This window comes from Anopheles arabiensis, chromosome 2 (assembly GCF_016920715.1).
Source record: "Anopheles arabiensis isolate DONGOLA chromosome 2, AaraD3, whole genome shotgun sequence".
NCBI lineage: Eukaryota > Metazoa > Arthropoda > Insecta > Diptera > Culicidae > Anopheles > Anopheles arabiensis.
In genome coordinates this window covers 101,265,268-101,286,270 of record NC_053517.1, presented here as the reverse complement: position 1 = coordinate 101,286,270, position 21,003 = coordinate 101,265,268, and the positions used below count along the sequence as shown (strand labels likewise).

At 46.1% G+C, this 21,003-nt stretch overlaps 5 protein-coding genes across 12 annotated transcripts in view; 2 read left to right on the top strand and 3 right to left on the bottom strand.

Moving 5' to 3' along the window:
* LOC120898011 (protein alan shepard) overlaps window positions 1-21,003 on the bottom strand; it is a 201,751-nt gene that overhangs the window by 179,581 nt on the left and 1,167 nt on the right. For 7 of the 8 annotated variants that reach the window (XM_040303295.1, XM_040303301.1, XM_040303297.1 and 4 more), the window contains exons 2-3: window positions 19,538-19,972; window positions 11,814-11,911 (exon numbers count right to left, since the gene is read on the bottom strand). In XM_040303295.1, the coding sequence (XP_040159229.1) occupies window positions 11,814-11,900 (87 nt within the window). In that variant the 5' untranslated portion in view covers window positions 11,901-11,911; window positions 19,538-19,972. The remainder of the gene's footprint in view (window positions 1-11,813; window positions 11,912-19,537; window positions 19,973-21,003) is intronic. The other variant, XM_040303296.1, reaches the window with a different exon arrangement.
* On the bottom strand, window positions 2,734-3,529 carry LOC120898012 (adult-specific cuticular protein ACP-20-like). Its single transcript, XM_040303317.1, has 2 exons — window positions 3,308-3,529; window positions 2,734-3,223 (listed from the first exon to the last, which is right to left on the bottom strand). The coding sequence occupies exons 1-2, from the start codon at window positions 3,449-3,451 to the stop codon at window positions 2,834-2,836; spliced, it is 534 nt and encodes a 177-aa protein (XP_040159251.1). The 5' UTR covers window positions 3,452-3,529; the 3' UTR covers window positions 2,734-2,833.
* Window positions 4,305-5,093, top strand: LOC120898013 (cuticle protein 19-like). Its single transcript, XM_040303318.1, has 2 exons — window positions 4,305-4,513; window positions 4,602-5,093. The coding sequence occupies exons 1-2, from the start codon at window positions 4,382-4,384 to the stop codon at window positions 4,989-4,991; spliced, it is 522 nt and encodes a 173-aa protein (XP_040159252.1). The 5' UTR covers window positions 4,305-4,381; the 3' UTR covers window positions 4,992-5,093.
* LOC120898014 (adult-specific cuticular protein ACP-20-like) lies at window positions 6,260-6,995 on the bottom strand. Its single transcript, XM_040303319.1, has 2 exons — window positions 6,794-6,995; window positions 6,260-6,722 (listed from the first exon to the last, which is right to left on the bottom strand). The coding sequence occupies exons 1-2, from the start codon at window positions 6,917-6,919 to the stop codon at window positions 6,342-6,344; spliced, it is 507 nt and encodes a 168-aa protein (XP_040159253.1). The 5' UTR covers window positions 6,920-6,995; the 3' UTR covers window positions 6,260-6,341.
* Window positions 7,556-8,356, top strand: LOC120898015 (adult-specific cuticular protein ACP-20-like). Its single transcript, XM_040303321.1, has 2 exons — window positions 7,556-7,784; window positions 7,875-8,356. Exons 1-2 carry the CDS (start codon window positions 7,659-7,661, stop codon window positions 8,172-8,174), a joined length of 426 nt encoding a protein of 141 aa, XP_040159255.1. The 5' UTR covers window positions 7,556-7,658; the 3' UTR covers window positions 8,175-8,356.

Below are 21,003 nucleotides of genomic sequence, written 5' to 3'. Positions count from 1 at the left end.
TCCTTGCCGTGTGTTTAGGTCTTGAGCGGAGCTTTCTTTAACTCGGTGGCAGTGTGTTACACCGAATCACATTCATCTTGTTTTCTTCCTACCTCTCCATGTGTGTGGTGTGTTGCACACACACACTCACACAGAGCAATCAGAACAAGATGTTTATCGATTCCATTTGGGGCACCATAAATTCTAGTCCATCCGAAACGGTGTGGAGTTGAGGAAGTTCCAAAAATCTAAGCATTCCTGCAGGACTGTTCAACGTGTCCGAAGACCAGTAGGGAGTTTAGGGGATTTCATAAATTATTCTTGTGCCCTATGCAAGGAACGGTAAGTAGAAAAGGTAAGGTAAAATTTGTCAAATAATACCCCTTCAGTTTGTTGAAATGGTTGGAAGGTTACAGTGAATTTGGCAACTTTCACTATGGATTATGGGGCAAAATCAAGAGTTTTCGAGACCACACTGCTCCCTCCGCTGTAGGCAAACAGCTGCAAAACCATCGATTCCAAGGTTGGAATGAATTACCCGACATCTTCGCTTGGCGTCTCGTTCGAACAACTGACCGGCAACGTCTGAAAAACGTAGGAACCAAACCATTCCAGCGACCACACGCACCAGACAACCTCTATTCGAAAGAAGGAACTAGCGAAGGAGTTCAACCCTATGTATGTGTCACAGTTTTTTCTTGTTCCTAAATTCGTTGCTCGTTTGCAATGCAAAGCAAACAATACGCGCCCGACACCGTACACCCCCATTCCCTGCGGCACACACTTATCGCGGGCGCTTCATGGCGTGTATGGTCTTGTGCAAGCGTCTTGGTTTCCCTTCTATCGTGCTCGCGATTAATTTGCCAACACGAACCATTTCGCACTACGTACAGCATACGATTATGTGTGCGTGTGTCTGTTGGTGTTTGTAGCACAAACCAAGCAGCAGCAACAAAAAAAATAGAACGCCCGATTTGCGAGACCATATTCTATTATAAGAAGATCGCAGCTTGTACGTGTGCGTTCGATAGCGTCGGTAAGAAAAATAGAGCAGTCGAGCAGCCCCCCCAACCGCGCCAACAAATACACCGCCAGATGTGACGGTGTTGGTGTGGGGAATAAAAATGGAAGTGCAAATAAAACGTGCACCACCACCGCGGCCGCCTCCGCCGCCTCCATCGCAGCAGCGAACGCGAAACTCACCACCCCTTTTGCAACAACAAAAATTAACCCCCTCGTCGCAACAACAAGCCAAAAGTAACCAACCAACACTACAGAAACACAGCCCCTTTCGGTCGTAGCCCCGTACGCCGTCTTTGGATGGGTTTGTTTATTTACGCATACATTAGAGTTGTCATAGTGAGGAGGAACGAGCGTATTATTCGTTTGCACTTGTCGCTGCTCTGCCTGCCGCCAAAGAAGCCGGCGGCGGATGAGGTTAAAGTATATGAAAACGATGTTCGCCGGTGTCTTGTTGAGGCGCGGCCCGGCGCTTGCCGTCCAAAAATTTCTAGCTTCCCTCGCTAACCTCCAATCTAAATCACCTTTTTCCAGCTGTTGTGGAGAGCAGGCAAGAAAGTTTATCAAAATACACCAAGCGTGTGTGCTAGACGCGCGCGCGCGCGCACACACACACACATTTACAAATGTGGTGGAATTTTGGGGCAGCAATCAGAACATGTGGGCGAATCGGAAGCCCCTACGGGAGTTGTTAAGGGATAAGGGTACGGCGCGTGTGAGTGTGTGTGTGTGTATACTTTAAGCAGGACGCGTGGCGGAAATACCAGAAATACGGTGTTTTGATTCACTTACCGTATGGAAATGGGAAACGAAACAAATGTGGAAGTTTTGCTGCTTTCGCAGCGATGTGTGATGATAAGTCGTAGCAGCAATACCACGCAAGCGTAAAGGTGCATTTGGGGGGGGGGGGATTTGTTGATTTTAGCATACGGCACAGAAAAGGCCGAGTGTGTGTGTGTGTGGGACATAGCGCCGGTAAGGTTAAAGCACAATTTTGCAACACAAATATGCTGTAACATAGCATTATGCTAATCTTTGAAAAATACAATTCAGATTATTAAGAACAGAAATATAACGAGCAGCATTTGTGATATAAATAGACTAATTAACGATACATTCACAAGTGGCTAGCGTGGTGTAATGAAAACGTCGTGATCTAGCAAATCACTTGTCCTGCGATCGAATCTATTCTGGATCACTAACAATTATTGATAAACACTGTCCTTTTTCAATAGCTGTCTGGTGCATCAAATAGTAAACGTGTATCAAACCAAGGTCAAACTGATTGAAACATTAGGTTACAAGAAAAACAATGAAGAAAAATAAGATTTTCATGCTGCCGCTAATTATCAAATTCTTCCATGCAACAACAATTCATAACAAACCAACGATGATAGCAATTTCTGTGCCCAATTCGGAAGACAGAAGCGCGAATCAGCTCGATAACCACCAAATACACCCAACCCCAGCTCACCTTCTACAACATTTCCAACACCTCTTCTCCTCAACCCAATTAAACGAGTACATAACAATCCAAAGTTTGCACGGTTCGAACCTAACCGAAAGCGGCGGCGTGCAACCATGCGTTGCCAACTTTGCCAAATCTCTCCGCCACGCTTCACAGGCGAACAATTTCAATCAAACCACCGAACACAACTGGTTCCCTCCGTGTAACTCCATTCGCCAAACCTTACGATTTATCCAGCCTTAACCTTGAACTTTTTTCGTTGCAAATTTTGAATACTCAGACAATTGCTTTATTTGCTAGGAACCATTTTGTACGTGGGAAATCAACGGACGGATGCATCTCGTATGTAAAGCAGGATGGGACGTTTCAGTTGAACTTCTTCAGCTTGCTGTAGCTGTAGCCGTGACCATATCCTCCATATCCTCCACCAATACCGCCCTCGATGCCGCCACCGATCGAGCCACCCTCCTGCTGCAGTCCTCCCTTGCGGATGTTCTTGACAATAGCCTCGAATCCGTTCTTGCTGTCGGCGTGGTACTTCACGATACGGGTCGAACCGTCCGGCTCATCCAGCGTGTACTCGCCCTTCACCACATCACCGTCGCGCACCTCCCACTGGCTCTTGTGATCACCGGTGTGGTAGTCCTTAACTCCGTACTCGAACTTGTACTTCGGGTAGGCATAGTAGTCCTTACCCTCGAAGCCGCCCTCGCTGCCACCGCCAATTCCACCTCCGATGCCACCTCCAATGCCGCTCTATACACACACGTAAGCAAACAATGCATCAATAGTACGCGAGACTCCTGCAAACAGTCGACCTATCTCTCCCAGAAAACTCACCTCTTCGCCACCGAAGCCGCCACCAATTTCACCACCGTAGTACTTGTACGGGATGTGCTTAACCTCACTCACGAACCCGTGATGCTCGTACGCCAGACAGACACCGACAAGTGCCAACACCAATGCTGCCGAAAACTTAATCATTTTAAAAGATTTGCAAGGATTTGGATTGCTGCTCCGCGGTAGAGGACTGCGATGATGACTGATGCTTGAACTGGGCGTTAGAATCGCTTTTATACCACAATTATCCACTTAACCCTTCCACAGGAATGGTACTTGCATGCCGAGGGTAGAGGGAAGGGCATTCTCCAAAGCAAACACATCCAATCTTAATGTATGCACATATCCGAGGATACGTAAAACAACGGGCCGCGCTTTTGAACAAGAACTGCAGCACTAATTTCTCCATCGATTTGCCCAAGGTTCTTCGCGGATGAGCGCTTCCGCGTGCGCCGCTTGTCGGCGGTACACGCCCAATCACAAATTTTCACCCGATTCATTAGGTTCGCCACTGTGCGATGTAAAGCCGAAGGCACCCTTGGGTAGGTTGTTCAAGCACACCGTTTTTGTTTGGATGCACTTTTTTGCGGGTCATTTGTAACGAGCCCAACGCCCTACGATAGCGAACCGTGTGCATGCATTCTATGGTGGAGCTTTGTTTAGAGTGGGTTCCTTTTTTTGTTAATTTATGCACACACTCGCAACGCCTAGCGATGTCCCAACCATTCCGTGGATCTTTCGCGTGCCACTAGAAACCAACCCAACCCCCCCCCCCCACCCCCCTCGATGATGGGCTCGATTAGCTAAGAAGTTGCAGCTGCACCTTCAACACGCAGCTAGACTTTCCTCGTGACAGTTGGTCGGTTTTCGTGCTTATCGGCTTCGCGGAGTTGATGGAGAAATCGAAAAAGCAAAACGTTCTTCCAAAATGTACTGATTACTCGCGAAGAAGTGGCAACGCACGGCAAACGTGTGTTTTAGTATATAAACCAACCAGTGCAAACTCAACAGCAACCAGTCGGTGTACAACGCTTCGGAGAACAACTTCAGCAAAGCCAATCACCTAAGCGCAAAATGTTCAAGCTATCGTTTGCCGTGCTGGCCCTGCTGGGAGCTGCACTAGCCTACGAGCATCACGGATTCGTCAGTGAGGTTAAGCACATCCCGTACAAGTACTTCGGTGGCGGCGGCATTGGCGGTGGACAGGTAAGATAAATAGAGCCGATAAAACAATGGCTGGCGCACTCGAATTTCTGAAGACTAAAGTTTTTCTCTGTTGTTTTCGGTGGTACAGGGTGGATTTGAGGGTGGCATCGGAGGCGGAATTGGCGGTGGATTCGAGGGCGGCTACGAGGGTAAGGACTACTATGCCTACCCGAAGTACAAGTTCGAGTACGGAGTTAAGGACTACCACACCGGTGATCACAAGAGCCAGTGGGAGGTGCGCGACGGTGATGTGGTGAAGGGCGAGTACACGCTGGATGAGCCGGACGGTTCGACCCGTATCGTGAAGTACCACGCCGACAGCAAGAACGGATTCGAGGCTGTCGTCAAGAACATTGGTAAGGGAGGACTGCAGCAGGAGGGAGGCTCGATCGGCGGCGGCATCGAGGGCGGTATCGGCGGAGGATATGGAGGATATGGTCACGGCTACAGCTACAGCAAGCTGAAGAAGTTCAACTAAAACGATTGTCGCTCAATGTATTAGCGAAAATGAGGATCTACTGATACTGATTGTGTACAGGAAAAAAAAGCAGCAACATGAAATAATACAGTTTCTATGAAATTGAACACTTGGTCGACTTGCTCGTTATTGATCTGTGTAACTTGAGAAACTTGGGACACTATTTAGGGAGCAAAAAGGAATCACTAACATGTGCTGGCTAATTCACTTCAACTCAGGCGTAACACATGCTCTACGGTAAAAGTAAACTAAACGGACTGACAGCTAAAGTTGGAAAGCAACTTCCCATCAAAAAGACATCGTTCTAAAATCCATGCTCAAAGACGTCTACTCAAGCACATGCGATGAAGACACTGAGGGAAAACATTCTTACACACGACTAGGTATTAAATTGTCTAGAAAGCACATCAGAAGGGTCCGCTCGGTTTGGGATGCGATTGTAAAGAAAATGTGAAACATCCCAATTAAATTAGACTTAATGTCTGGCGTGAAGAAAGTGTCATAGATTTCATCCTTCAAGCAGCAATTGAGCATTGGATGACATCGATGAGGATGGCATACGCTTTGTATCTTCCGTACTTAAGCTCTACCCATCGTAAAGTTGATAAAATTAGTTGAGTTGATGGAATTGATGGAAAAGGTACACATAAAAGATGTTCCAACAAACAACAATTTCAGTCAAAAACTCCAATAAAAGTCAATGTGGAATAAAACCAATTACCGACATACACAGCATTATAAACTTGAATTTGACGAATTAGTAGTTTTGTGAATAAAAATCTTTGACAATTCTTATTTTAGACAAAGGCATATCTCTCTTAGATTTGGATATGTTTTCGTTGCTTAGAATTTATTAATAAGTATCCCATTGGACATTTCCTACGACGGGCCTTTCTAAGGTTCAAAACTCAAATACAATAAAGTCCTAAAACGTAAATTAACCAGGAATTATCAGAATCACTTGAGTGAACTTATTCCACCAACTGCAGGATTCTGAACCAAACTTAATTGTAACACATTTAAGTTGAACTTAATCCAGACACCGTATCTTCAGATTGAGGATTTTCCAAACAGCTTACGTACACATTTAAAAAAGATTGGAAAAAGTCAAAACAAGCATGCCTTAGTGAAAAATACATCACAAAACAAGAATATATCACTACCAATCAGAAATAGAACATCGATTCTGCTTAGGATTTCAACAAAACAAACGTCTTTCGTGATTTTTCCCTAACCGCTGTAGATAGTACAATAGAACAGAATAGAAGTATTCTTGCTTGCAATATTTATTTTATGTACATAACACTTGCTCCGGTTGACACTTCATCCCAACCACTCCACTAGGATCGTTTAGTTGAACTTCTTCAGCTTGCTGTAGCTGTAGCCGTGACCGTATCCTCCATATCCTCCACCAATACCGCCCTCGATGCCGCCGCCGAGCGAGCCACCCTCCTGCTGCAGTCCTCCCTTGCCAATGTTCTTGACGACAGCCTCGAATCCGTTCTTGCTGTCGGCGTGGTACTTCACGATACGGGTCGAACCGTCCGGCTCATCCAGCGTGTACTCGCCCTTCACCACATCACCGTCGCGCACCTCCCACTGGCTCTTGTGATCACCGGTGTGGTAGTCCTTAACTCCGTACTCGAACTTGTACTTCGGGTAGGCATAGTAGTCCTTACCCTCGTAGCCGCCCTCGCTGCCACCTCCGATGCCACCTTCCAGACCACCCTCCTGATTATAGAATAAATTAAGTTTTCATCAAATCCAATCCTTTCGCCCTCAACACACCCGCTCGTAAATACCTGTCCACCGCCGATACCACCGAAGTACTTGTACGGGATGTGTTTGACTTCGCTGACGAATCCGTGATGCTCGTAAGCCAGGGCAACACCAGCCAGTGCCAGGACAACCAACGCTAGTTTGCACATTTTGTTTGCTGTTTTTTGCTGTTCTACTATTGAACTGCACTTTCAGAATGTTCAACTGAAACTGATACTGTCTTCGATCAAATTCTTGCCTATTTATACTAGCTTATTCAATCAACCACACATCGCGCGCCCAGCGAGCCGATTTACATTCCAAACGGTGGCCTTGCAAGGTCGAACAATAACCAAACCTAACATCTTTTCACCCTCCAATGGGCTACTTTCACGCGTACACATCAACTCATCGGTCATATCGGTCCAGTGAGCAAGAGCTTCTTCAAACGGCAGCTTGTCGATTGCTAGGGTGCGGCTCAATACGCTTTGGTGCATTAAGTGTATGCAATCGTTTCACACCTGGTAGAACCTTGTTGTTTGAATTAAAACCCCCCTAAGCGCACCCACCATACTGTGGGTGTTGCACCTGCAATGAAGACACACTGGAAGCCACCCACTGTACAATCGCGTGCCAAACGGAAAGAAGAAAGCAACACGAAGCCCAAGCGTAATAGACACATCCGTTCGGACGGTTGAGGTTTAGCGTCTTTCTCAAGAGCCTGACCACTAGGACGAACAAGGCTCACAAGGGCGTGGGCAAAAACAAACCCCCAAGCTCTAGCGCGTATAAAAACCCAACCGCATCAGCTAGAATGTATCACTCAGCTCACAGCAGTCGCTTCCACTACTAGCAGCAGTTCCTTCGAGTAGCAGCTGAACAGTTCAAACAAAACCAAAACCCATCAAAATGCAGAAAATTGTTCTTGTATCGTTGGCGCTGGTCGGTGTTGCCCTTGCCTACGAGCATCACGGATTCGTCAGTGAGGTTAAGCACATCCCGTACAAGTACTACGGTGGTATCGGCGGTGGACAGGTGTGTATTCTTTGCGATGTATTCTTATCTTAAATGATAATACGGGACCATTTATTTAAAATATCTTCATGTTTTTCTTTGAAATTGCAGGGTGGCTTCGAGGGCGGCATCGGTGGTGGCATCGGCGGTGGCAGCGAGGGCGGCTACGAGGGTAAGGACTACTATGCCTACCCGAAGTACAAGTTCGAGTACGGAGTTAAGGACTACCACACCGGTGATCACAAGAGCCAGTGGGAGGTGCGCGACGGTGATGTGGTGAAGGGCGAGTACACCGTCCAGGAGCCGGACGGTTCGATGCGTGTGGTCAAGTACCACGCCGACGGCAAGAACGGATTCGAGGCCATCGTCAAGAACATTGGCAAGGGTGGATTCGAGCAGGGTGGCCAGTAGGCAGCAACGTCCAAGCGGCCAAGATATCTCGTTTTCCGATTTCCGATTTCAGTTCCTTTGACCTGACGACCCAACCCCAAGCTTACGTCCAAGATTTTTCCCATAACCCCGTCCATATCTCGTCATTGTAAGACTGTGCTATTCCTACATAAAAAAGTGAATGAATGAATGCAAAAATGTAATCCAATGTGTTTATTTGCTTTTCGCTGCCGACGCCCATCTCATCCGAACTATTTTACAGCGTACTGTTATACAAACGAAAGAGATGATCAACCATTAAATTTATATTTTAATTAAATCTACCCAATAAAGAATATCCAACGCAGTTCCCCAAACACACATTCCTGAAGCATTGCTAGATTCAAATCTCAATCAAAGCGATGTGATTGTTTAGCAGAGCTTAGCTCCTTTTAAACACATCTGCTACACACGAACTCTATTCGTCCAGATTCCACCCAATCTCACTATTCAACCAAAATTTCAACTCCAATAAATTCATTGCACAAAAACGTGCTTATTGTAAAAACCCTCGTTGGTCCGTGTGCTCGAAGTACCATTACACCAGCAAGTGACGGGGATTAGCCCAATGAGTGTTCGTGTGCACTACTGCAAGAAGTGCAGGCTTGTTTTTTTTTTAGATCCAAAACCGACGCGCGTGGTTAGTGCACGTGGAGTAAGCGTGCCGTAAGCCGAAACCATGTATATTTCTATTACTATAATTTCAACTAATCTTCCAACTACGCTCCAGACCACGTACGGAGAGTCACTTACTGGAAACGCCAGCATTGCATAAGAACCCGGGCGGAGCGCGGGCTCGAGCACTAGAAACGGCCGGCAGTATTTCCTCGTAACTTTGAAGTAATTGGCCAGCTGGTGAATACGGTGAATTGGCTGTGCAGTTGGGGTTCCCGCTCCCGCCATCTCGGTTGTCTAAGCCCGACCAGCGGCACTAAAAGATGCACTTGTGTTCTCGGAAGCTTTTAGAGACATGAAAAATAACAAAAAAAAGTCCCTCTGAATCGGAAAAGCTTTGAAAGATGAAACAATGGATGGAAAAGTTGCAGCGGTAAGTCACGGAAATAAATCCCCGTGACCCCACAGAAATCCTCACCCAGCACAAATCCCTACCCTGTGCATAAGGAAACAAGTGCTGCACCAAACAACCAATTAGTTCGACACTTTTAGGCCAGCGGTACACAACAAACACAAACACAACATACTGAAAGCTGCCCATATACGGAACAACAACAAACGAAACGTGTTTCCGGTCAAACATGGCTAGTGGAGAAGGGTGGCGGGGGGAAGGTGCTGGGAAGGAAAATCTCTGACCGGCAAAGATATTTGGTCGAAAGTACGAAGCGGCGGCACCACGGGAAACGGTCCGATAAGGCGTGCCCGGTGGGAACAAAAGATACCGAAACGATGTAATTGCACACATTGGTCACGTTGTGAGTGTATGTGTGTGCAGGTTGTGGAATGCAGTTTGGGTTCGGACGCAATGGTGTCCAAATTTAGAACCGAAAGGTGTGTACGACCAATGCCTAATCCGTGCCACAGTCTCCACAGCCTATCGGTTTCTCTATCTCTATGGCTTTTCAAGAGCAGCGTTGCGTATTCAAATCAGGCACCGCCCGAATGTACTCCCGGTACCGCTCCACCGCAGTCAGTTGTGTGTGTGTGTGCAGGAAGTTATGTGTGCAATATGGCAGAATCATGTAGAGGCATGATGTTAGCGGTCGGGGTGGTAAAGCGGCAAAAGGAATGGCAAAACGGAATGTGCTTCTGCACGTAACGCACGATCGGTTGAAGGTATGCCGCACCGTCCCACACACACACACACTACCCCTACCATACTTTATACACCTTGGGAACACGGTTGGGGTTTCAGAATGCATTTACAGCGGCACCATCCAGCTGGGCAGAATCCCCATCGCCCAAGAAGCGAGCGCACTACCCATTCTCGGCTGTCGTCTAGTATTACATTTTTAAGCCATGTTACATTCCGGACAATGTGGTCACCGTTGTCGGATCGTTGGCCGTTGCCATCGGCAGGAACCACCATTTCACCGCCCGACCCTTGTTACCTGTTGGAGAGCTTTCCGTTTCGGTGATGGCAGCAAAAAGGGCGAAACGGTGCCGACAGTGCCATTCCAAGAACTTTCGTCGCCCACTAGCCGAAAGGGACACATGACGAATGGACGGGACACGTACTTCATTCGCAGTCGTCTAGTGCAAAAATCTTCTCACCATTCTCTCCGTCTCTGCCTGTTCCATCGGTCCATCGTTCGTTGGGTTGGAGTTGGGTTGGGAGACAGATGGCATGATGATATCTCATCGGTACAATATATCGGTAGGACGCTTAAGTCATTATCAAACCGTGCTGGATAAGCTTGTAATGAATTCTATCCCACAAAACCGTACACCCTAGACCGATGCTCTTGGTGCCCCCATCTACTGCATCTACTGGTTCTGTGGCTTGTGGAGTTGAGCTATCGAGCGTGCAGTACCCACCGTGGCAGGAAATGGAAAGGAAGCCACAGTATAATTATTTTAGCGATTTACATCTCATTGTTTCTGTGGTTTTCGGTGCATTTCGGTGGCTGCATCGAATGGTCGATTGTTGAATTGTCTAAATCCTTCTCAAAGACAGCGTTACAGGAAAGCGAAACACGGGTAAGCTTACAAGAAGTCACATCGGAGCGGAGATAGCAGCAAGTCACGATGTCCAAAACTCTGATATTGATTTTTATTCGCCAATTTCCAAATTTGTCAAGATATCAAGATTGATGTTATCGAAAAAAGCTGTTTGACAGGTTACATCTACAAAATAATATAAAATTGCAAAAACAGTAAGGACACAGCTAATCCTCGTGGCAAAGGGATGACAAATTCGACCTTCAACGTGTTGGAAATCAATCAACTGATAAAATTATCTATTTGTCCGCCACAATGTCACTCTAACTTCGTCCACCTGCACGGACAGAAAACACTACACCAACAAAAAAAAAGCACAGCTCGGCACGCGAAATGAATTCCAAACCAAGGCAGGCAGACCGTCATCAGATTTCCACTTCAATTTCACAGCCCCGTATCATACCACCCCCGACAGCGGCATCTCTCAAGCTTTGCCATGCAAAGAATTCCTGTCGAAACAATTTTTCGCGGTATTTCACGTCGGCTCGGCCTCCACCCGTCGGTCGGCTCCCATCCCATCGCGGTAGTGAAAATGTTTGAAATATTCAAAAAAACAACCCACTCCCACTTCTTTAAACTATGATCCAAAGCACACGGCGAGCGAGAACACATCCTACTAACCATCAAGCGGACGACTGAACCGAAACTGTTTTGACAGTTACTGAGTTCCTTTGCCACACCACACAGTGCACCTGCTGCTGTTACGGTGCACAACTCCACTTCCCGAAAGTGAAATTCCTCTTTTTTTCGCCATTTCCATTGGGTAAGCGCCTATCCCTGTATAACTTCCCCCCGGGTCTGTGCAAAGCAAAGAGCACGCGGTCCGAAAGCAGCAGGACACACACGCGCGGGCTAAAAGAATAATAAGCGAAAAGCTACACCCGGGCAGCACCTTTGGGGAAAAGGAATGCTAACAACCAGGCACAAACAACAAAGCTTACTTACGTTCGGTACTGCCTGATGTCTCGGGACCATCTGCGGACGTAGCGCGGCCGGAGGCGGCGGTGCCGGACTGTATCTCGGTTGCTGCATGTTGCACTGCACTGCAAATAGGAAGCGAATAAAAATAAAATAGCGAGCGACAAAAATGGAAAGGCAAAGAGCAGAGAGAGAGAGAGAGAGAGAGTAAGCCGCACGGAAAAACTGTCAATAAAAATAAGGCCCGGTGGGATTCGATCACTGACACTGATTCGCTTGGAAAGCATCGAATAGAACAGAGCACGAGCAAAAAATAACAAATAAACAAAGAATACGATACTAATGGAGCAGAGGGATCTTGCGATATTAAGTACCGGTGGACGACAATGTTACAATGACCGGGCGGCGGAATCGTTTGTAAAATAGGAACCACTTTCGTCGCGACTCATAAAATACGGTAAACGATATCAATTCAATCTGAGCTTACGGGGGTAATGGAAAGTTGATTTGATGAGGTACAATTTACCGGCGGCAGTAGCAGCAGATTGAATTTGCATAGAATAAGTATTATCTTTAGTGAAAACCAAATGCGTGAAGTCGAGCTTTACGACCGAGCACGACTATTGAATAATCAATACGACAAATTATTAAAACTGTAAAGGGAGCTTTAGAATACCTTGCCAACGATTCTCATTCCCTGCCCCCCGAAAAACCACCACCCATGTACTACAATACGGTGATGGAAAAGCTAGCCTACAAGCTCAAGACATAATGACACACAATAAACCATCAAACGTACGACCTCCGCCCGGTAACACCGAGCCCATAAATCCCACCCAGAACGAACGGAAAGTTTGAACAACAATTTGAATCCGAAAGGGTGAAATCGATTCCACAACGGTTTTCCGTATCACTCCAGTTTCGCCACGACTGTCGGGTCAGACTTTGTCTACGGAGAGAGAGAGAGAGAGGTTGAACTTTGAACTTTATTTTTACACTGCATCCGCGGGGCGGTGCGGACAGGTGGCAGCGGAGAAAGTGCTGCAACAGCAGCAGCAGTATGATAAATCAATGCAGAGACAGAGAAGGTCGTCCCTGCCGATCCACGAGATTTTCCCCCGGACACCGATGATAGTGATAGTTTGAGAAATTATTCAATATCAACGACAAAGCATTATGAAACACCATAAAGCATCGACAGGCGGGCACCGGGTGGTTTCATGGTGCAACAAACACAGGAATGGGATACGGGGAGGGGGAGCGGAACGGAATTTATTGCATCCCTATGCAAATGAAAGCAGTATGCAGTGTTCCATGATGGACCATTGCGGAAGAATTGGAAGTATGTGCGACGGCGGCGGCGGTAGCGGGACGGAAAACTGTACGACCAATTATGCTTCCAACTTTTGTTTGTCTGATCCCTGGGCGGTTGAGCTGCTGACCACCACCAGTGCACCGGGGCGCTAACCGGGACAACGGCACGGAACGGGCCCGAGCGCGCACTCGTCTCGCCACTTGCACGAGCGCAGGATGATGGCACAGCCACAGCGTCACCAGCCTCGGCGTATTTCCGCACAGCATTATGCACAGAGACATAGCGAACAGAAAGCAAAAAAAACAACTCAGTAGCAAACTCCATAGTTTTAGCGCTGCTAAAGAATGGCTCAAACTATGTTCACTCGGTTCGTTCCTTCGCTCCCTCTCACGTCTCCACAATTTCAAAGCAACCAAAACTATAGGGCTGCAACACACGGGTTGCCTTTTGCTGCTCCATGCTCCAGGAAACTCGTCCAGAATGGGGAGTTGGGCCTGCAGCTAAAAATAGTCCTCATGGTCCAAGGGACAGAAACGGTAGGAGTGTAGTAGTAAAAATGCTTTCCCTGTGGTTACATACCGAGGGTAGGGATGGCCTCATTTCCGATCAAACGTGTCTATCTCTCTCTCTCTCGCGCGCCCGCACGCCACGTCCAGGAATAGGAACATTGGGAAGCTGTGCAAGCTAGGATGGGACGACATTCCGAACAACAACAGCGAAACAAAAAAAAAGCTGTCTCCATCGGCAGAACGGATGGCATAATCATAAACGGAATAGCCCACTCGCTGCCATTTGTTGGAAGTTAAGCTATTTTTACCCCGAAAATCTCGTCCATTCCCTGGCACGATGCACGACACACGCTTCCGTGGAAGGGACGTCCCATGTTAGGCCCCGAATGAAGAAGGGAAACGGACACTAAGGAGCCAGGAGAGATGGGAAGACATCTTCCTCAAAGACGGAGGTGAATTCGTGGCTGGAAGTGTGTGTGTGTTTTTGTATATAAAAAAGGGATATGTTCTTGGTGTGTACTCCCAGTGCAGAAAACATCAATATCCTATGTGTTTTTGTTGTTGTTGTGGAGAACGCTTTTTCGTGACGTTTTATTTTTGGCCCCTTTTATACGTATCCTTTCATGGTCACACGTCCGTACCAAGCGGGTAAGCGGATAAATATAGCCAAACACGTTTTGTGGGCCCCTAATGATCGATAGTGGAATATACAATAATACACACCCAGGTTTACACACGAGGGGTTCGTCGAATGGATTAGTGATATTAATCATCTCTATTTACGTGGTTTTTATTGCTTAGAAACCCACATCATTTTGGAGTAGCATTTGATTCAGTTTTCAAAATGAACTTCATCAAATCATTAGAAGTGTTTCGATGCCAAACGAATATCTTGATTCATTATTGATTGAAATGGTTGGATAAACACCATACCATAACACAGATATTACAAAGATGCCTCCTCTCTCTCTCTCTAGTCCATTTGAGTATTGAACTCTAGTCGACTGTTGTGTGTCGCTTGTGCGTTGGCGATTATACCATGGGGCCGTCCGACCAGAACCACGTACGAATGCAAATATAAGTGACTGGGTAGCCTAAATCAATTTCAGCTGAAAACGATAATCATTCGGCTATAAACTACTAATAGGAAGACTTGTTCTACTGAAGCCCACTAGCAGAACACGAACATGCACCAATAATAAATAATCGATTCGCCAACAAAATACACCCACCACTATATTCCCCTTTTGCAAAAGCCAAACGCGGAACCGATATCGATTCGTTCGTCCGTCTAATCACTCAGGTAAAACTGGATTGGGGTGCACCCAACCACTCGCTTCCCGCAGAAAGGCATGGATACACGGACACGTCGCTACGGTAAACTTTTGCCCCGTGTTTGCTTCCGGATTATTCCCAGAAATGTCTATCCCATTTTAGCTAAAGGTTCGCATCCAAACCACCAACCACTCTCGCACAAAAGCTGCACGCATTGCTCCCTTCGACTAAATTGCGCAGAGGGTTCCTTTCACCAAACAGGGAAACCCATTTCCGCTGTTCTCCATCACTTCCAGCGCGAAAGCGTCCACCTGCTCTACCGTCTGGAATGGTTCGATCCTTATATCGATCAACAAACCACGGTCTACAAAACCAATCGCTAAAATCGAAAATCCAAAACCCTATGTGTGGATTCCCACCTGTGTGGCTTTACACTGGTACTTAGGCCTCTGGCGGAAGGTTGTAAACCGGAAAACCGCAAAGTGCGCGATGGTAAGGTGAATCAATTTTAATGCACCTTCGTCAGATATCTCTTGCTCTGCCTCGTTTGAATAGTGTCCTTGCCGCTCCTCCCGTTTAAAACATTTCCCAAACAAATTCGTCTAATGTTTATCCCTCAGAGGTAGCTACCTTCACTTCCACGTGCATCCGTACCCATCCTAAATCACACGGTTTTCTTGCTTCTTTTTTTTTACTCCATTAAAGATAGCCTTCGTGTCCGTAGTATTCAAGCACACCGAGGCAGCATTCATTATCTTAAAGTACACTAAACGTTCATCACCAAATAATAGGTTCCTGCATTCCCGAAGCACAATTAAACAAATGGTAAAAGGTACAGCTCCACCGCCGTCACCACCAAACATCTGTCTCTGAGCACGGTGAAAAGAATCTTCCCCAGGAGTAGTGGGGTAAGGCTGTTTGATTTGTTCCCATTTCCAAGACAGGGAGAGGGAAGGGACCCACGATAATGTGTGCAGAGCTTAGAATACTCTGCTGAAAGCGGCTACCAGCAGCCCCGAGGCCGAAGATATAATAAGGATCCGGGGGAGCCTGCCCCACAGATCTATAAATAGTGTTGTCCGGGAGGAGGTTCTATCTTCCGGTCGGAGAGCATTGAAATTCAGCATCACGGAGCAATAACGATCGGAATCCTTAAATCTGAACGACTGCTATTTGCCTGCAGTCCGAATCAGCAGTTTCGGGTTGTTGTTTTGTTGTCGTCTTCGTGCTTCTTCAAATGGGCTTTATTTCCCCATTTCGAAGAAACCGGTGAGCTCCAAACCATGCAAGGGAAGGGAGAAGAAAACCATGGACCTATTTATAGCGGTTGTTTTCTTCTCCCCTCGACCGTTCGTATTGCTCTTTATTGATCCAGCGCATGGCAGATGTTGTTTGCAAAGTAAATCGAGGTCGTCGTGTTGTGATCGAAACGCAGACACACAAAGTGACCCTTTTCCAGCGGGAAATTTTCCCCAAAAACCTTAGACCACAAATTCACAAAACTTTGTAAGTAGTCTAACCAGTCCCTGAGGGTGGTCTAGGTAACAAGCTCTTATTATGCGAATGGGTCCCAAATTTAATTCCAACTTGTGAGCCCAAATAATGTTGGGGCGATTTAGCAAAACCTTCCACGAGAGCAATTAGTCGCGACAACCCTTAAGGTCCTTCTCTCCTACTGCCGGATTGCCTCGACAGCAATTATTTCAAGTACGGCGAACTGCAAACTACCAACATCCTGCACCTTCTTTTCAGCCATATTCCTCCGGAGCTGCCATTCAACATACCACCATATTGTGGATTTCCAATAGATTGAGTCATTGACGAAACTTACATTCGCTTCAAGTTCGAAATCCAACTAGTGCCGTTTGCGGAATATGCCCTCCGTCTACCAACCCACATGGAATAGTTCCGGGCAAACCAGTGCGCTTTCAATCAATCGACAAACAGGAGCCCGAATTCAGTAGTTCCTCCGAATGGTGGGCTAGACGGGAGATGCTCGTTAAGTTTCCCGTACCATCGCTGGATGCTTGCCGAGCGTGCAGAGCTGTTTGTACATTTAAAAGGTACAGTAGGGCCCCATCATCCACGTTCAAATACAAACCTATCCTAACAGAAAGAAGATGTAGTACCTAGAGCGTAATGTGTGTGTGTGTGTGTATATGTGTATCTGGCAGTAGTACACGACTCCAAAGCACACAGATAAGATTGCAAAATCACGATCGATTCGCGCACGAGCGGAGCTGGCGGATGCGTCTCTCGTAGTGGCTGTCCTAATGAGAAGAAACTCAAGTCCCATTCAAGCCGGGCGTTCCAATTGAGTTTGCAGTAAAGTTTGCAGCCCCGCAGAAGGTGCTTATGCTACTGCCGGTGCTGCCGGACGATTTGCTAACGGCCGCCGCAGCGCGCCTCCCGAGCTTCCAGAAGCTTCGGCGGGTAAATCAAGAGGTCACGCAGCTTGACACGCGCTGCTGTACAGGTTTGCTTCGGCAGCACGCCTACCCACCGGGTTTTCCCGGGTGTGGGATCAGATCTTTCAGCACGCTCTCTCCGCATACACTTCAGCAGTGTTTATGCTTCTGTAGTAAGTTTATAACCAGCGCTGTATGCGTGGGGTTTTGCGCTTCTTTTCAGATCCACTTTCCAGCCAAACTCCACTAAAAGCTGTCAGCTTTTGATGCTCTCCTGCCACCTGCCACCTTCAGAAAGTGGTCCACCTCCACTTCCTTGTATCTACGCGCTTTGAACGGTTTTATTGGAAGGTTTTTGTTTGCCAATTCAATTATACTTGCCCTCGAGCGTGAGCGATAGAATACATTAACACACCGCTCCGCTTGTGACGGCGTCGGACACTGCGAGGCGTTTCGGGTAAGCACTGGAACTGGCAATACTTACTTCACCACAGCTAGTTGAGGGGTAAAGTTTGCCGAGGACAATCTGATGGCACTGTTAAAGGAAAATCTCAATCCATCTTTCCTTTCGCCTTGGTTGGGGCAGAACATTTGAGCCGCATTGTTTCCTAACCAAATCTCATTTCCTTTTGGGGGTGTCAAAACGGGGATCCTACGCGCATTGTTTTTCGCCAACTGTCTGTCGTCACTTTGTGCGGAAAACAATTGTACAAATGATTGCGCTCGGTAAGCACACTGACGCTTGGAGAAATTAAACAAAAGTCTCGGGCAAGCTTCTGTACAATGAAGGTGTTGTTCTTGATTGATAACTGGTAAGTGAATGGCTGGAGTTGGTCTAAAGTCCTGAGACTCCAGGAACTTGGATCCTGCAACAACTTTGAGTCAAATCGGTACAACTAACTTTAACATTTGTTTTTTTTTTTAATCTTTATCATTACCTTCCAACAATAATATGTCTATGAAATTTGTGATATTTTAGGCGCTGTTTGTGGACATAACCTACATCTAAACAAGCAAAAAGATGAAATTTCACTTCTAGAATTGTAAAAAGAGTTCTTCAGTCAACAAATATAGGATGCCAAAGTCTATAGCATAAGCATTTGGTCATTGATTTAATCCTTAAGGTTAACGAATGGTGTGCTTAATAATTGCACCATTGAATGCCCCGCAGCAAATATAGAAATCATATAGAAATGATACTTTAGTACACTATGAACTTGAAATATCTATGGTTCTTATTATTACTCTAAAATAAGACCAGTCAATTATTTATCTTTAAGTTATTTCAAACCATGATCTGTAGAAATTGAACCATCGCACACAAATCATTTGAAATTTCTGCATTGATCGTTAAATTTATCAACGACAAACTTCATCAGTTTTTTTTCCAAATGCTACGATAACACAAATATCCATGACAATAATTAGATTTAAGTAGGTATTTTTGCAGAAATTGTTCAATAAATCTCAAAAAAGCTCAAAAAATGATAGGGACTATTTATTTTGTTCAGCTACTAGTTTCCAGATCCTCTTTAGCTTCAATCTACTTCGTCGACAATTTACTTAAAGCTTATCAAAATAGCTGCAGTACACGTAACAAACTACAAATGCTCTACTATTCACTCCATAAATGTCCATCCCACCACTTCATCGCAACCCTTGATCCAATGCGAACCTTGAACCTTGAGAATGGGGACACATCTTTGACCCTCTTTTGAATATTCAACTGACACGACACTATCTAGTTAGATCATGAACCAAGTCTTATTAGAAAATTCTCATTAAATCTAAAGAAGAAAATTTAAAACATTTTCAAAAAAAAATCCCAATTCAATGTTTACAGCGGGCAGGAGTACTGCAAGAGTGTCTCATTAACAAAGCTGTCGCAACTCGGCCAAAAGTTAGTAAATTCCTTACCATATCTACGATCATGCGATGCCGGTGTGTGCCAAAAAATTCCCCAAAAAAAAAACAGATCCTCCAACGGTATGTTTGTCGCAAGTTTTTTAACAAAACAAAACCATACATCAAATGTTGTTCCGCCAAGTTGTTCTGTACGAGCAAAAAAAAAAGACACCAACGACAACAACTGCACCATACTGCAGTGACGACGGTCAAGGATGATGAAAATAACAACCATAACACGCAGCAAAACATTACGGCAAGGGAGGAGATACAGAGAGAGAGAGAGGAAGAGAGAGAGAGAGAAAATGGGAGAGAGAACAGGAAAAGCGTCTAACTTACCGTGAATATTTGGTCACTTCTGTGCCCGGCTTTTGCTTTTTTGCTCTTGCACGATTTGTCGCTGCCCGTATTATTTCGCCAAATGTGGTTTTATTTCACACTTTTACACGCACACACTCACACGCACTTTGGTATTTTTTGTTTTTTTTTTTTTATGTTCACTGCACTTTTTACTGTGTGTGTTTTACCGTAACGCTGTCACGCTGCACTTGCACCTGCAAACTCGTGCCCGTTTTTTTATGCTGGGAATTAGGGAAGAAATTCTACCAATGGGATTTGGTGACAGCCCCTTTTGCACAATCGCACTCACAAAAACACACAAACACACACACACGGACACAGAAATACGGCACACACTGTAGTGGTCACTGCACCCAAACAAACACGGTTGCACGGCTGGATGAGGAGGATTACGAGATGCGAACCGCTCCTAGACTGCAATAAAAAAAAACCCCACACAAACAAACCAATTACAATCACACTCCGTTTTGGTTGCACGCGTTGCAAATATAGATTAGGATGCCGGGGGTTGTGTTGCACAAGATATAATAAACTTTAGAAATGCAAATGCAAGGCTAATGGCTAGCACGGCGAAAGCCAAGAGTCACCACCATAACACAAATACAAACACACACACACACACAGGCAGCCTACTTTGGTAAGTTTCACGTCTCAGCGCTCGGGAATTGTTTCTATTGCTTGTTAGTTATTGTTCTTCTCTCACGTTCTTGCTCGCCACTTCCGATGCACTTGCTCTCTGTCTCTTTCTCTGTCTGTCTCTTCTTCTTGTCGTTGTGTATCAATATCACGGACAGCAACACACCAACACACCAAACAACCGCTCGCAGACGATTCACGCACTCGTCCCCACGTAATGCACCGTGTATCCATGCACTTCCGCTCAGCCCGGAGCTCGAACCGGCGACGGCGAAGGTCGATAGGAGCAGGAAGACACACCAAAAAGGACAGCGAAAGAAACCGGACCGGGGATTGTTGTTTTTGTTTTCGTCCCTTTGCGCGGTTCAGGTTTCACACACACACAGAGCGATTCCTCGGTAGTTGAACACCCGGACACAGCTGTTTCCCCATGTCCGGTGAATAACAAAACGGAGCTTAACAAAACCTACACACGTTTGGTGTAAAACAATGCCTACTAGTCCTACAATTTTACCAAAAGCGTCCTTGGTTTGGTTGTGTAAGTTGTGCAGCGGATCCTTTCACAGATAGTAACGATTGAAAGTAAAAGATAAAATATTGCTTATTAAACGTCCCCGTCCACGATAAGGGCTGCTAAACAAATCGTGCCCATCCGCCTGCCTGTCTGTCTGCATTCCTACCTTTCCCTCTTCTCTTCCTGCCCATCCCTTTCTAGCACTAATGCATACATGAATGTGATTTGCCCAAAAATTGTCGTCATTATGGGTCGGCCTTTTGCTATTCCCCGTCGCTCTCTCTCTCTCTCCTGC